This window comes from Marmota marmota, unplaced genomic scaffold (assembly GCF_001458135.2).
Source record: "Marmota marmota marmota unplaced genomic scaffold, marMar, whole genome shotgun sequence".
Lineage (NCBI taxonomy): Eukaryota > Metazoa > Chordata > Mammalia > Rodentia > Sciuridae > Marmota > Marmota marmota.
In genome coordinates, this window is record NW_026000108.1 from 38,788,171 (window position 1) to 38,803,145 (window position 14,975).

The window sequence follows — 14,975 nt, forward strand, 5'->3', positions numbered from 1 at the left end:
ATTTTCCACTAAAAGAAAGCAGGGTCCTTGGATATAATCTCATTTCCAATCATGGGATAATATTATAGACCGTCTTGGAACATTTATTGTCAAAAAGCAATGGTAATTTAGAAATTCTGGATTAACACACAGAAGCCAGCTGAGAGGGGATCCCATTGGTCCAGCTGTGATAATTTGGCCATCAAGAAATAAAATTAAAAATTATGGCTACTTGAAATTATGTTCAGTTGTGAAAAGCCAGAATCGGTAATGATAGCCAAAGAAAAGTAATGAGAATTTTCTTTTCAAATAGCAAGTGAGTGTTGTATATATTCAAATGAGCAAAGATGTTATTCCTGCATAATTCTATGAATTGCTTCAGGAGTACATGTGCGTGCGCGCGCACACACACACACACACACACAGGCAGATGAAATATATGTCAACCAAAGACTGAAAAAATTTCATGCCGAGGTTTGGAATGTCCTTACCTTCTCTGTAGTTTCAGAGGTACATTCATTATATACCAAATTATGGAGAGAGTCTGAGAATTTAGTCACACATCCTTTGCCCATGTCTCCTAGAGTTTAATGAAATATTAAGGTGGGAGTTTGAAAAAAGTGAACTGGATACGTTTGTGCAGAAACTAGATTCAGAGAGCTAGACAGTCTTGCCTTCAAGTGCAAAAGATATGATGTATTCAGGCAGCAAAAAGATGGGCCTCTCTCCCCTTGAATCAGTGGGCAGGCTGACCAGACCTCCTGCGGTAAGCCTGCAGCTTGCCACTCATGTTTTCTTGATGGCTGATTAATCTAGTATAAAGCACTACAGACCTCCATCAAAACTTGGCACACATAGGAATAACTGCTTCCATCCCTCCTACCTCCATTTCCCTTGGATCTCAAAGTACTTCAAACAAAAGTTGCAGCCTTGAGAGAGTGGCTTTCATATTTCAAATAGATTGTAAGCAAGTGGACATCCGCTTGACTGCATTTATTTTCTTCTGCTGGTAGTTCTAAGAATTATTCCTGTGTACTCCTGGTTACTCTCTTGATTCTCCCTTTTGCCCTGCATGGTCCTGGAAAAGAACTGGACAAAACTTTCTTCAGGAGAGACAAAAGACCAGCCTCACACCTTGGACGGGGAGGAAAGTTCTGTCCTTCTGATCCCAACATGACCTTATTGAAGCTGAAGGATTTCTAGGATGCAGCATTAAATAATGACAAATCATTTATAGTACCTGCTACTCTTCAAGGAGAGGATTAAAATTTCATGCTTTGGGTTAGGTAAGTATTGATCCAATATTTATTTAATGGCTTTAGAAACACATGAAGATAACTTATATCAGAGATTTAAAAAATGTTTTTTTAGGTTACAATATCATGATAAGGAATTGTTAGGCTGATGAAAATTTAAGAGTTACTCTGCCAAAGAAATGCAAAGAAGGTTATTGAAATAAACAGTAAGATGTGATTTAAAGCCATTGAAGTAAGACCAGAACTAGAAACATAATTAGAATAAGTGAAACTAAAACAAAGGCAAAACTGGGGAATAGGGACTCAGTATAACTTGAGCAGCTTAAAGTTTGAGGCTATTTGGTGGCAGATCCCTAGCAATTTTGGAAATCTGATACAGGGCAGGCCTCAAATCTTACATCAAGCTAAGCTGAGAAGTTTAGAAATTATTTTTATGGGAGGGGGTGGCGCATGACTGTAATCCCAGTGACTTGGGAGGCTGAGGCAGGAGGATTGCAAGTTCAAGGCCTGCATCAGCAACTTAGTGAGGCCCTAAGCAACTCAGCAAGACCTTGTCTCTAACAAAATATAAAAAAGGGTTGGGGATGTGGGTCAATGGTAATGCACCTCTGGGTTCAATCCCTGGTACAAAAAAATATATTTTTTAAAACATTCCTTTTTTAATATTTATTTTTAGGTGTAGATGGACACAACAAAATGCCTTTATTTTTATGTGGTGCTGAGGATCGAACCTGGGTCCCACCCGTGCTAGGCGAGCACTCTACTGCTGAGCCACAATCCCAGCCCAAAAGTTTTATTTTTTACAGAAAACAAGGGGCTTGCTAAGAAATAGAGCTGTTTAACTAAAAAGCTTATGATGTTTATGCCACACTACCAGAACTCTTTTGGGAAGTCTGAACAAAAATAAGAAAGCAAACAAAAATATTCAAAGCTGTGCATACTTTTTTTTCTGTTTCTGGAATATAATTTTTTAAAATTTTTACTTATTTTTTTACTTTATGAAATACCTGCCAGCACTGAGATGACCTTTAACTTCACAGACTGCATGATGGGACTGAAAATCACTAAATAGTTGGAATTTTGTCAACAGAAGAGTCCAGTAGGTCTCTATCAAGCTATGTGAAACCTCATTTCTCCTACAGTGCAGAACAGTGCAGTGGAGGCCTAAGGGAGCGAGGGAGAGCTAGTTCTACGTGGGTTGGAAGGAAGTGAGCCAGGCTTCGGAGGAGGTGACACTTAAATAGAGCCTTGAATGAAGAGAAGAAGCTTGCCAGCTCATTGTGGTGACATCAGATGTGCAACCTAAAAAAGTAGGCAGCATCGAGGGCCCAGCAGAGTTAAGTGATGCAGGCGGGTGTGTCTGTAACTGTGAGCAGGTTGGTACAGTTGGCTTGAATTTTGGGTACCAGGAATGGGGAAGGATACAATGAAAGGCAAGCTGGAGGGTAAACAGACCATGGATGTCCTTGTCCTGTACTAACAAGTTTGCTCTTTCCTTATCTATTCAATAAATGCATATATTGAGACCTACTAAATGCCAGACCTTGGGCAGACAGACACCTTTGTTGTTGTTGGCATTTTCTGTATAGAATGGGCATATGTTAAACTAATAACCAATAAAATAATCATTTTACTTGTGATAAGCTCTCCCATGTGAAGGTAATTATGTGTAATCACATCACACACATGAAGTATTAGATTTGGTGGGTAGAGGATTAGGGGGAGATACTGGGTTTCATTTTAGATATGCGTAGCTTGAAGTGCCTATGCAGATGTCCAATAGACAATTGGATGTGAGTGTAAAGTTCTGGAAAGATTTCAAAGCTGGAGTTACAGAAACAGGAAATATTAGCCATTAAGTGGTAGTTGAAGACATGAGGATTGATAGCTCTCACAAGGAAAGTGAGGTGAGTGAGAAGACAGGATAGTCAAGGCCCAAACCCTAGAAAACCTGCATATTTAAGAGGTGAGCATAGAAAGAGAAGCTGGAAAAGGAGCTTGAGAAAGAACAATCAGAGGAGCAGAATTAGGAGCCAGTGTGGGGTGGATATTCTCCAAAACCTACTTTCTACCCTTCTCCATCCTGCTCTGTGGCTGGGAAGGCTGACCACTCTAGCTTCTGGAGGTCAGGCACTGGGAGGCACTGGGAGGTGCTGTGAGGAGACTGGAAGATGGAGAGGCTGAGGGTCCGGGTTCCCTGGCTTGTTCCTGCTGGACTGTCGGGCAAACTGGCAACTCCCCAGTCTTTCAGGCCTGAGGTTGGTAAAGCCTCTCCCCTCTTGCTAGCCCTCACATCCTTCACCTTCCCTTGTTAGTTTCCTTTAACCCTGCCTGGATCTTTGCAAATGGTTCTTCATGAAGGTGTCTTCAGTCATCCCTGTTTCTTGCAATCTCTATCCTTCTGGGATCCTCACCTTTACTGAACCATATCACAAAAGGCACAGGATCCTAAATCTCTCCCCCAAAGCTCATGTGTGGAAGGCAGTGCAGCAGTGTTCAGAGGTGGGAATTTCGGGAGGTGTTTGTATCATGAGGGCTCCAACCTCAACAATGGTTTCGTAGGTTAGTGGGTTTTGTCAAAGGGCTTTGCTGTACAGTTAGCTCTCGTCTGATTCCTGGCCACCATGAGGGGAGCAGCCTCCTCCACCACATGCTCCCACTGCTCTGATGTTTCACCTCTTTGTAGGCCCCAAAGTAAACTGGACTGAAACCTCTGAAAACATGAGCCAAAATAAACATTTCCTCCTTTAAGTTGATTTATCTCAGTTCTTGTGTCACAGCAGTGGGAAGTTGACTAACCCAATGTTTCCAGGTGGGAGTGGCCAAGGGTAAAGTGCTGCAGAGGTTTTACTTGATGAAGAGTGAAGAGTCCGTTGCATGTGTCAGTTGAAAGATGCTTTTGACTTTAATGGCACAGGTTAGAGGGAGGATGAAGCTTGACCACAGCATGCCGAAAAGTCAATGGACAGTCCTTTGACCATTGCTTTGGAGAACTTAGCTATGATAGAGAGAAGGTAGTATTTTGAGGGAGCTGCTAGGTGTTCTTTTCTTTAATTTTAATATTGAGAGGACTTGAACATGAAACATCAAGAAACATCCAATAGATATGGAGAGCTTGGGCATGCAGAAATGGGAAATGTGAATGAAGGATCTATACCCAGGACTGAAGCAAAAGCAGACTGGAGGGATTATCCTTGACCAAAGAATACTGATTTATTCTTAGATTGGAGAAAAATAATGAGGGTAAATATGGATATAAACATGTTTACAGCTATGGGGTAAAAGAAAGGAATTTCTTCCTCACAGTCCATATTTCCAAATTTTCTCAGTGAAACATCAAGGATAGTCAAAGTTTTAAAATAGTAATTATGAGTGGGAAAGAAATTAATCAGGAATCCAGTAAGGGTCTCAGGAGTTTGCTGAGATAAATAATTGTCGTAAATGATATAAACAAGAATAGAATGTACAGTGAGGCAATTGGAAAGGTGGGATGTGTCCATATTATGGAATTTGGTTTTTATAAAGATAACAGCATCCATCAGAGGTTTTTGAGCAGGGGAGTAGTAAACTGGATATAAGACTGTTAGGAGATGAGTGGGGCACAGAGAAGTATTAAAGATCACAATAATCTAGGTGATAGGCAAGAGATGCACCTTATTTGGAGACTGAGAGTAGACAGAACAAGTTTAAGAGTTATTGAGGAGCTGGATCCCACAGGATTCTAACATGAGGTAGATTAAGGGACTTTCTTAATCTTTCTGTTCTTTCCCACACTCTATCAATTTCCATCTTTTTCATAAACCTTGATTTAGCCAAATTGCCAAGCATCCATCCAGGTTGCCATACCTATCTCCTTATCCTGTAGCCATCCAGGAACTTCCAATGTACTTGGCTTACAGGCTACTCAGATGTAGGAAATGAAAGAGAATGAGTCAGAACTAAGTCAGAAGTTGTAACTAAATGGATTTACTTGGAGGATGCCATGCTATTGTTAATCAAGAAAGACAATATAGGATGTGCTGTCTGTGAAGGAAAAGGATGAATTTTAGGTGCTGGATAATTCACATGGATTGAGCAAGTGGGTTTAAGGATGTGAGTATGGAACGTAACAGGGAGGCTGGGCCTTGTTGTGCAGATCTGGCATCATCTATATCAAGCTGATTGTGAAGCAGTAGGTTCCACATTTGCAAGAACTTTCCATCAGTCCTTGCAAAACCTGTTTTGGCCCAACTCAGATTTATAGTATTGTTTCTTCACCATTCCCTGGTACTGGTAAAGGGGTCTTAAGGAAAGACTAGGGAAAAATCCTGGAGGAATACTGCCTTTAAAGGGGCAAGCAAAGAAGGAGAGTCAAGAAGGAAACTGAGAAAATGTCAGAGAAGCTGAAGAATAAACAGAACAGCTCATGAGAGACCAAGCTGGAGAGTCACACCAAGAAGGCTCATCAAGGACAATGGTGTTTCTTTTACGGAAAACATTACTTTTTCTCTTGAAAATTGAATTTTCATTAACATTTTATTGTATAAAATGGTCTCTCTTCTCTGTAACTTATTAAAAATATTTAAATTGTTCTAAACCCTTCCAATCTTATGGTTTCATGATCAGTCTTCAAAAAGCTGTGCTAGTCTCTGTGGAGAATTCATTAAAAATCTCTTCAACATTTCCATGTAAGTGCTTCATTGTGGACTAAAATGTCACTTGAATTCCCTGTAATTACCAGGTTGAACATCCTTGTCTTTGTCACAATGGGGCTGTTCACATACACAGCCAACTCTCATCAGGTTGCTCTGGGTCTGCGTCCGAGCACAGACCTTGTAATCATCTTTTCTATGGATTCTCCTCTGAATATTTACCCTGGTCTCTATCACTGAAATGCTCTTATGCTCTTAGTGAACTGGGTTTATTTGGAAGCTCTTGTAATGATAGTGCTTAGTTCTTGGAACTATCTCCAAAATATTCTCCCGTTTCACACTCAAGAGCCAGCTTATCACCATAGGATTGTAACACCTACATTCAGCTTATGAATTTTCTGGATTTTGTGTCCTCAAATGGACATAAAGCCCCTTATTTGCATCAGTGTCCATTTGGTTGGAATCCTGGTCTCCCCCTTGGGAATCTTGTTGTGAGAGTTTTAAGTTTTCCCCTGTAGAAATCTTGAGAGCAAAATCTTTTTGAGCTGTGTCTATTCCTTGAACGAAAGGCTCATATCTACAAGTGTCTAGATCTTTTTCATGGCAGGCTCTCTCAACAGTATCTGAGGGATCTTCAGCAGAATGTGGAGGTGTTTGTGGTAAAATGTCCATGTTTGAAAATTCTAGGTCTCTAAGTGAGCAATGCCATTCTGGGGTCTCCTGCAGAGCTATGTCATAATCATAAGCGGACATGTCCGGAATCTCAGCTCTTGAAGGACTGTTACCCAGGGATCTGGGCCAGGTTAATGGATCCTCAGATATGTTGATGTTAGAGGCACTTTCCAAAGAAGTCTTGCACAAACCAGAGTCTGATCCAGAAATGAGAGAATTTTCAAAATTATCTTCCCGAGTTTCATATTTCCCCAGAATATTTTGGAAGGTGATGTTGTCCTGAAGACTTTCCACTAACATCACACTGTCCTTGTGCATCCCTGGATTCTCAACTTGCAGGGGCTTGGTGGCCCCACTGCTCTCCTCACCGTGCTGCTCTTCTTCAGTCATGTCCCTTATCACCTCTGAACCCTCTGAACTGAGGGTGAACAAAGATCCTTCGTCGGAATCGTAGTCAGTCTCCAAGTCATACTGAGTGTCAAACGGTGTACTTTTGGGCACTGGCTTCTCATTAGCAGGAGTGACACTGAGGTCACTAGCCCATCTTGGCATGAGGGCTGACAGGTCTGCATCTCTTGGGTCGATACAAGTGCTTGCACTGTAGATTTCTGAATGCTCTTCCTCAGCTTTGGCCCCCTGGCTCCCTGGCTGCTGTGCACTCAGCAAGCTGATGAAATTGCTCACTTGCATTTCCTTAGAAAATTCTATTTGCAAACCCGAAGTTTCCAAAGGTGACTGTTCAGGGCCCCTTATTTCCTTACTCTCTCCAGTCCTCTGTGCATTTGCATGTGTTAGCATTTTGGATTCAGAAGCTGTCACTTCTCTAGGGAGTGATGGGTCTAATTCATTCAAATGATTATGGGTTGAGCCAGAGAAAGTCCTTAACGTGCCAGCTATGGCAGAGCCACCCATTGAATGCTCACTGGGAGAATATTCCTGGGCCACAGTTTCATAATTTAATTCCCCGAGAATATCATTCCTATAGATGTGGTCCTGTGCTGCTGAAATTAGTTCATCATTATGAGCGTTTGGATGTCTGCACAGAGTGAAATGGGTTGCACTGCTGTTGGGAAACATGTTATCATTTCTACTTGCTGCCCCAGTGTTGGCCCTGCATTGTTCTGTGCTCTGCAGACTGCCAGGTTCCTTTCTGCTGCTTCCCAGAGTTCTGTCAGGAATGACAGTGGCACGTGGACTTGGCTCTGTCACCAAAAAAAAGTGCTGGTTCTCACAGAGTTTTGGAACATGCAAAGCTTGGTGCAGATCGGTCCTTGGATGCTGTGTGCTCCCTGCAGCTTCGATTTCATCATAGAAGCCCTCATTTGAATAGGCATTATCTGAACCGGGGCTTTTGTGCCAGCATCTTTGTTGCCATAGTCTGTCAACATAAGGTCTTGTAAAAGCCCCCAGGCAGAAAGCCACAAAGAACGTGATGAACACAGACAGGCAGATGGCCAGGACGAGGTCCTGGGAAGCGTCCTCCTTTCTGCCAGCAGCTTGAACATCCCCGGCATTTCTGCCCACTCTTGGCAGCTGTCCCTGCATCTCCCTGAGATCAGAGCCGGTGTGGGCCTCCTTCCTCAGAGTGGAAAACTGCACAGACGCTCCTCCCTGGGGCCTCGCTGCTTTGTTCCTTATGAGGCTTTTCATGTGGTTCAGATCAATGGGAGGAAGGTGAATCTCCCTGGAAATTCTGCTTTTGGGAATCTCCAAATGTGCTTTCTCATTCCCTGTAAGTGGGAGACAAAAACCACACACTGAGTGGATATGAAAATAAGGTTCCAGGGTGTATCAAAGCTGTGAGTTCTCCTCAGTCCTTATCTTACTATATTTTCAAGTGTATATTAAATGATGACAAGCAGTCTTCATTCATTTATTCATTCCTTCCTTCCTTCATTCATTCATTCTTGTCTAATGCCAACAGTATACACATGGTTCTGTGCACAGTTACACATGGCTGTCAGGAGTAGAGCTGCTGCTGGCCCCAGGAGGCTGCATGTTTCTTAGGCTTCCTGCCTGCTGCCTATGGGAGGAAGAAGCCAGACCAGAGGGACAACCATATCGCTCCTCCTCCCTCTATACACTCAACTACCTCATGTTTGCCAGAACATTCTATTAGCTCCAGCAAAATCTGTCTTGTTCCTTCCCAGGGTTGCAGTATTCTTTTCTCACCATTCCTCAGTGCTGGTAAATAGAAAAATACATTCATTTTTGTCTTCTGGTCCCTGGCCTCTGTCTTCTCTATTCAGAATGCCAGTACTGGTTTGTACAAAGGAATGACGTAAGTGTGGTGGACAACATTCTAACCTCCCTCTGCTCTTTGTGAATGTCTTCTGAGCCTGGTAGGTATGTCTCTGATTCTACTTTATTGGCAGTCCTGAACAGAATTGAGCCCAGGGCTCAGTTTTTAGAAAATCTGACTGTTTTCAAGTTTTTTTTTTTCCTCCTTCAAGATAGCTAATTAATAATGGGGGGAAAAAAAACTTCCCAAAATGTTTAATTCCAACTGAATTTTGGGAGAGGCAAGGAACAAATCAAAGGGAAATATATTTTTGAAATATGTGTTTTTTTGTGTATGTATAGTATCACATTTTCAGAGTCTCAGCAAGCATTTAAAATCATGTTTCAAAATTTAAAAGTCATTTCTTTAATCAATTTTTTCGAGAATTAGGGTAAAACTGATGTTTTGAGGCTTCAGGGTAAAATTTTCTTCTACTGAAATTTATTTTTTACTATAACCAATTGATTCTGAGTGATATGAACTAGTTTTTTTTTACTACATGAAGAAAATCATTCATAAACTGAGGATATAGTAAGGCATCAATGGCTGTGACACAGTCCAAGGCTGACTAATGCTGGGGTTCAACAATCTTGCTTTTAGAGGGACTGTCACTGTTTCAAATGACACTACATTTTTATATGCACTTTTCAGTTAAAATGGAACCATTTCAGAGAAAAGAAGTGTGACTGCCTTACCTACAGACTTATTGCAAAGTATATTCCACTTTCTCCTCCAGGATTCAGAAATGAAACTTTGGAAGAATGTCACTCTATCATCACACTGCCATTGATTATCTGTCAAGTCAACCTCCAGATGGGGAAATTCTAGAGCAATGATCATCATTGGTAGGACAGTGGTCAGAGCATTGTTGCTGAGGTCTACAACCTGCTTGAGAAGAAACAAATTTAAGAAAGTTGTGAACAAAGATATCCAGAGATAAAAATAAATGTTATAGAATGATATTGTTTACATCTCTATGGAAGCACTATGAGTTTAGTACTCATTTGAAAATCAGAAGGTACTGGGTTTAATTGTCTGCTTTGCCCCTAAAAACTCTGTAAGTCTAAGCAAATTGTTTGCTTTTTGCAAACCTACTTTCCAGAGGTGTTGTAAGGAATAAATGTATGTGAAAGCTTTAAGCATGGTATCTGCATTAGATGGCCAAACATTTTCTCTTTCTTCTTTCCTATGAATTATAATTTATACTGTTAAATATACCTAGAGTTTTGTGCTGTCAAGGTCTAGAAATGGATACAGGCTTAGAATTTCTAGAAACGCTGTGATCTTGAAAGTAGCAAAAGATGCCAGATGATGAAGACCAAGAACACAGAAGAAATCTGGTTGACGAGAAGTTGCAAAGATAGATCTTTTACATCAAACATTTTCTCAAGGATAGTACTGCAGTTCTTTGCATCTATGGATATTTAGAACCTGCAAGATGACAATTTGTCTAGTCTAATAAGAAATGCAGTGGGGAGACTGGGAAAAATAAAGGACTCAACGGTTTAGAGACCCAGAACAGTCAGACCTAGCAGGGGTAGGCTAAAGCAGGGGAAAACAGTCAGATGCAGCTCCAGCTACTGTTTGCAGAGCACTGCTGTATATCTGGCACTGTGCTGGGTTCCTCACAAACATTATCTCTAATACTCTGACAATGTCCTCACTTTCCCCCTTTTTTACAGAGGAAGAAACTGGGCTGAACCACACAGTACATTCCACACAGACCTTGGCACAAGGGCCTGGTACACTGCAGCTGTTCAGTAAAGAATGAATAAATGAAGTGGCAGAGTTGCAATTTGATTTGGCTTCACAGCTATGTGCCTTTGAAGAACACACCCTCCCAGACTCACCACACTAGAAAGAAAGAGGGACAAGGTGGAGGAGGCCTGGAGCAGGAGACACAGAGGGGGGATGTGAAGTTTAGGCAGGTACAGGTGGGAGAAGAGAAAATCATAAACAGAAAATGCAAACCTTGCTTTAAAAAAAGAGGCCCATGGATAAAAACTCTAAAGGCCAAATGTTATCAAGGCCAACTGCTTTTATAAACATCAGGGGGGAAATCAGCATTTACTTCTTGGATTATATAAATTCCCAAGAAGAGCTAATTCAAACAACTAAATAGTGCTACAAACAAGAACGCTATGTATAGAATCAGAATTCCTGGTGAACTTTTTCTGAGAGCAATCTTGACTTTCAAAGGAAGGTTGCTAACAACAGGAAGCAGAAGACTGGGGTTGGGAAGGAGAAAACACTTTGCTTTGGCCTTGTCTTGCCTAGGATCAGTAGCTTTCTTACCTCATTCTTCTTAGATGCAGTGATTTGTGAAGCAATATTATATGCACCTCCTAGTCTTTCTGTAATCTACAGCCCTTTCAAATGCATTTTGAAAATAACTCTCTGAGAAATAAAATAACTATCTAATAGACTGAGATATCCCATTTTTTAAAAGACAGATGGTTATTTTCTTATGTAGCCCTCCTCAACAGCAGAGTGAGATATTCTGATGTTTTTCAGATAGTTATTTTCTTTGTAGTGCATTTTGTTTTCATCCTGGCATCTTATATTACAAATCATGGAACTGAAAGCAAAACTGAAGGGAAGAAAGGAAATTAATAAAGTGATTCAGGAGGAAAAAATTTCTGAGAAAAGATTAAAACAGAATGGTAACACTTGCCTAAAGAAACACTCATCCACTAGCATTTGAAAAGGCTGTACATTACAGAGAGACTGGAGAAGCATATAAATAGTGTTTCACAAATCACTGCATCTACGAAGAATGAGATAAGATTAAGAAAAGAAATGCTAATTTGAAATGTCAATGGAACTTATTTTATTGCATTTAAATATGGTGATGAAATTATGCTTTGAAAAATCCATCTAGCTTCTGAAAAGATTCCCACATGGGAATACACACAGAATAGTGCAAGTATTAAATTCATCTCCCAGAAGAAAAACAACATCCATTGTGATATTCAGCTTTTTTGGTACCAAATATGTTCATCATGTTCCAGTTTTTAAAGTTACTGCCAAGCATGTGGAAGGGTAATAGAGAAGGAGGAATTGTAGGATTCTTGGCAGTTCTGGTGAATTGAGAATTACAGCTTGTCTTTCGCATCTATCACCTGTGAGTTGCAGAAGACTCATAAAGTACACTAAAAATGCACAGGAAGTAAACAGACATAGGGAAAATTACACATACAAATATAATCCATATATAATGCACTAAATGAGGTTCCCAGGCAATTTGTCAATCTACGTGCACTGCCAAATGAAGTGGACCGTCTCATCTTCTCTAATAAGTTCCATGGCAGACAGATTGTAAGATGGTCCCCAGTGATCCTAACTCCTAGGCTCTAGAGCAATCTCCTCCCTTCAGCTGTGGGCAGGACCTATGCTTTGTTTCCAGCCAAGAACCTACAGCAAAAGCAATGGATGTCACTTTGGTGATTCCATTATATAAAATGGAACTTACATTATTTAAGTTATATAATTACATTATGTAAATCATACTTGCTCTGAAGCAAGCTGCCATGCCATAAAGTGCTCTGTGGAGGAGCTGGAGCCGTAGGCAGGAGACTGAGGGCAGGCTTTCGTCACCAGCTGGTAAAGAGCAGAACTCTCAGCTCAACAGCCCAACAAGGAATTGAGTCTGGCCAATAACCATCAGAGTTGAGAAATGAATACTTTTTCAGCTGGGTTTTCAGGTGAGACTCTTTCAGGTGAGACTCTTTAAGGTGAGTCTTAACCTGTGCTAAGACTTTGATTGCAGCCTGTTGAGATACCCTCAAGTAGAGGTCCTAGCTAAGCCATCCCTGAATTTCTGATCCACAGAAATTGTGAGATATTATATGTGCGTGGTTTTAAGCTGCTAAATGTGTAGTAAATTGTTATGTAGCAATAATTTCCTAATTATCCATGAACATCATCTATTCATGCATTCATTTATTTATTCAACAAATATTTTTAAATGTCCTAGCTAAGCACTGGAAAACAAAACAGACATGATGTATATACTTAAAGAGTGTTCATCTGGTAATAGGGTGAGGGGGCATGGGTTTTATAAACTAACCACACTAAAACTAAATGGTTTCTGTTGGGATAAGTGCAATAAGCATTAAACATAGCATATTATAAAATGTGGGGGAAAAAGGGGGGCCTGACTTAATCTGGAACCCTTCTTAAAGAGTTGACATTCAAGCTAAAGTTGAAAGAATTAATATGAGTTAGCTCTTCCAGGTAAAAGATCAGCAAGTGGGAAAGGCCTGAGGTGAAAACAGGTAGGAGACCAGTATGCAAGGGGAGAGTAGCTTCAAATGAGGTTAGAGAAGCAGGCAGGGCCAGGACCCTTCTTGAGAAATTTGGAAGAATTTTAACCAATGAATGGCATGATCAGATTTGTATATTAACAGAACAGAGTACTGTGGCCACTTTAAAATTTGTATATGTAGTCTACATGAACAAAGAGTTTTACCGAATCCTAAGCACTGTTCTAAGAACTTCGTATGCATTAAAACATTTAATTCTCAACAAAACTCTATGAGAAAGAACCAAGTCATCTCCACTTTATAGATGAGAAATCTGATAACCAAGATGGTGTGGCTGGAAAGTGGCAGAGTCTAGGTTGAACCCCATGCAGCTGGCTCTAGAATGCCTCTCCCCGACCTGACCACTGCTTCCCCAGTCTCCTTTCCATGGTGGAGGGATTATGGAGCCATTCTGGGAGCCAGAGACTTTTTTCATGGCTACGCTTCCATAGCAGTTCCCATCACACTGGGGAAATGTCAGTTATCTATGTCTGTGCTGCCTAATAAAAACCACCATGAGCCTCATATAGCTATCACGAAATTATCATGTGGGTAGTCCATGTTGGGATATAAAACACACCAGGTATGAAGACTTGGTATAAAAAAGGGAATGTAAAATATCTCACTAAGAATTTTTATATGGATTACATGTGTAAAAGATAATATACTGGGTTAAATAATACATATAACTAAAATGAAATTCACTTGCTTATTTTAACTTTTTAAATGTAGCTACTAGAACATTTAAAATAGTATGTGTGGCTCACATTGTTTTTGTGAATAATACTGGCCTATGGAAGGAATGGGGGTGGGGGATAGAGGTTATAACTGAAGACTCTCCCAGGTTATTTCTGTGTGCCACTCTGGAGGCCCTTCTGGTATTTCTAAAGGACCAATGAGGGGAGATTTCACAATGCCTTTCCAAAGCACAAGGGCATGGAGGAAAGTGCTTGGAGGAAAAGGGGCTGAAGCTGCCAAACCAAGAACAGGGCTTGGGGTTCCTCACTCTCACAGCTGTGAGGACTTCAGGAAACTTAATGCACAGCTCCAAAATGTGACACAGGTTCCCCCAGTACGTGTCTGATGTTTAGAACAGTATGAGGCCTGTGGTGGGTGTGGTACAAAATGCATTAGCATCACCATTTTGGCATAGAAGCAAAAGGGTCACAGGCTCTTAGTGGCCCAGATAGTCTGAATTGTTGACAACTCAGCATTGTCCAGAGTGGTTCAGAGGGGTCTCCCCAAGCATTCCAGTTTGCATGTAAGACACCAAGGGCTTTGACTCATATTGCAGTTTAGGGAGGCAGCCTCACAAACAGCAGATTTAATTTCTTGCCAAATGGTAAGTGGAAGCTTGGAGTTCAATTTAATTTGATTTAGAAAATAATGTGCCAGTTTTTGCTGTGGAGTATTGTTTGGGTGAAGTTCATGTCCATTAATGTGGCCTTTGATTTCTGAAGCAATGAAGAGACTTCAGCTCTTCTAGGGGATTTTAAAATAGACTTACATGTTTTGATTAATAACCAGTGAAAAAGGATATGAGAATACTCCTCAAAGGAAAGTCTTCCAATGCAATTGCCCATATGTCTGAATATCTAAGATATTATAAAAATGATTTTAGAACCTGTAATTTTTTGAGGTCCTTGAAAGCTTCTGGGTGAATTTTGAATATTTTGTTGCTTTTTAAATAAAGGTTCTCCAGTTGCAGGCAGTTATGAAAATCAGACAGCCCAATCTGCAATATCCCATTGAATGACAGATCCAAACTCTGCAATGACTTCAGTTTCCATAGTCCTGTTAAAAGGAAAAAAAAAAAAAAAATATATATATATATATATATATATATATATAT

The 14,975-nt window shown here is 40.6% G+C and overlaps 1 protein-coding gene across 2 annotated transcripts in view; it reads right to left on the minus strand.

Moving 5' to 3' along the window:
• Positions 1–1,941: 1,941 nt before the first annotated feature.
• Lrrc66 (leucine rich repeat containing 66) overlaps positions 1,942–14,975 on the minus strand; it is a 37,789-nt gene continuing 24,755 nt past the window's right edge. For both annotated transcript variants that reach the window (XM_048784460.1, XM_015482097.2), the window contains exons 3-5: positions 14,748–14,917; positions 9,515–9,704; positions 1,942–8,268 (exon numbers count right to left, since the gene is read on the minus strand). In XM_048784460.1, coding sequence (XP_048640417.1) covers positions 6,254–8,268; positions 9,515–9,704; positions 14,748–14,917 — 2,375 coding nt within the window. In that variant the 3' untranslated portion in view covers positions 1,942–6,253. The remainder of the gene's footprint in view (positions 8,269–9,514; positions 9,705–14,747; positions 14,918–14,975) is intronic.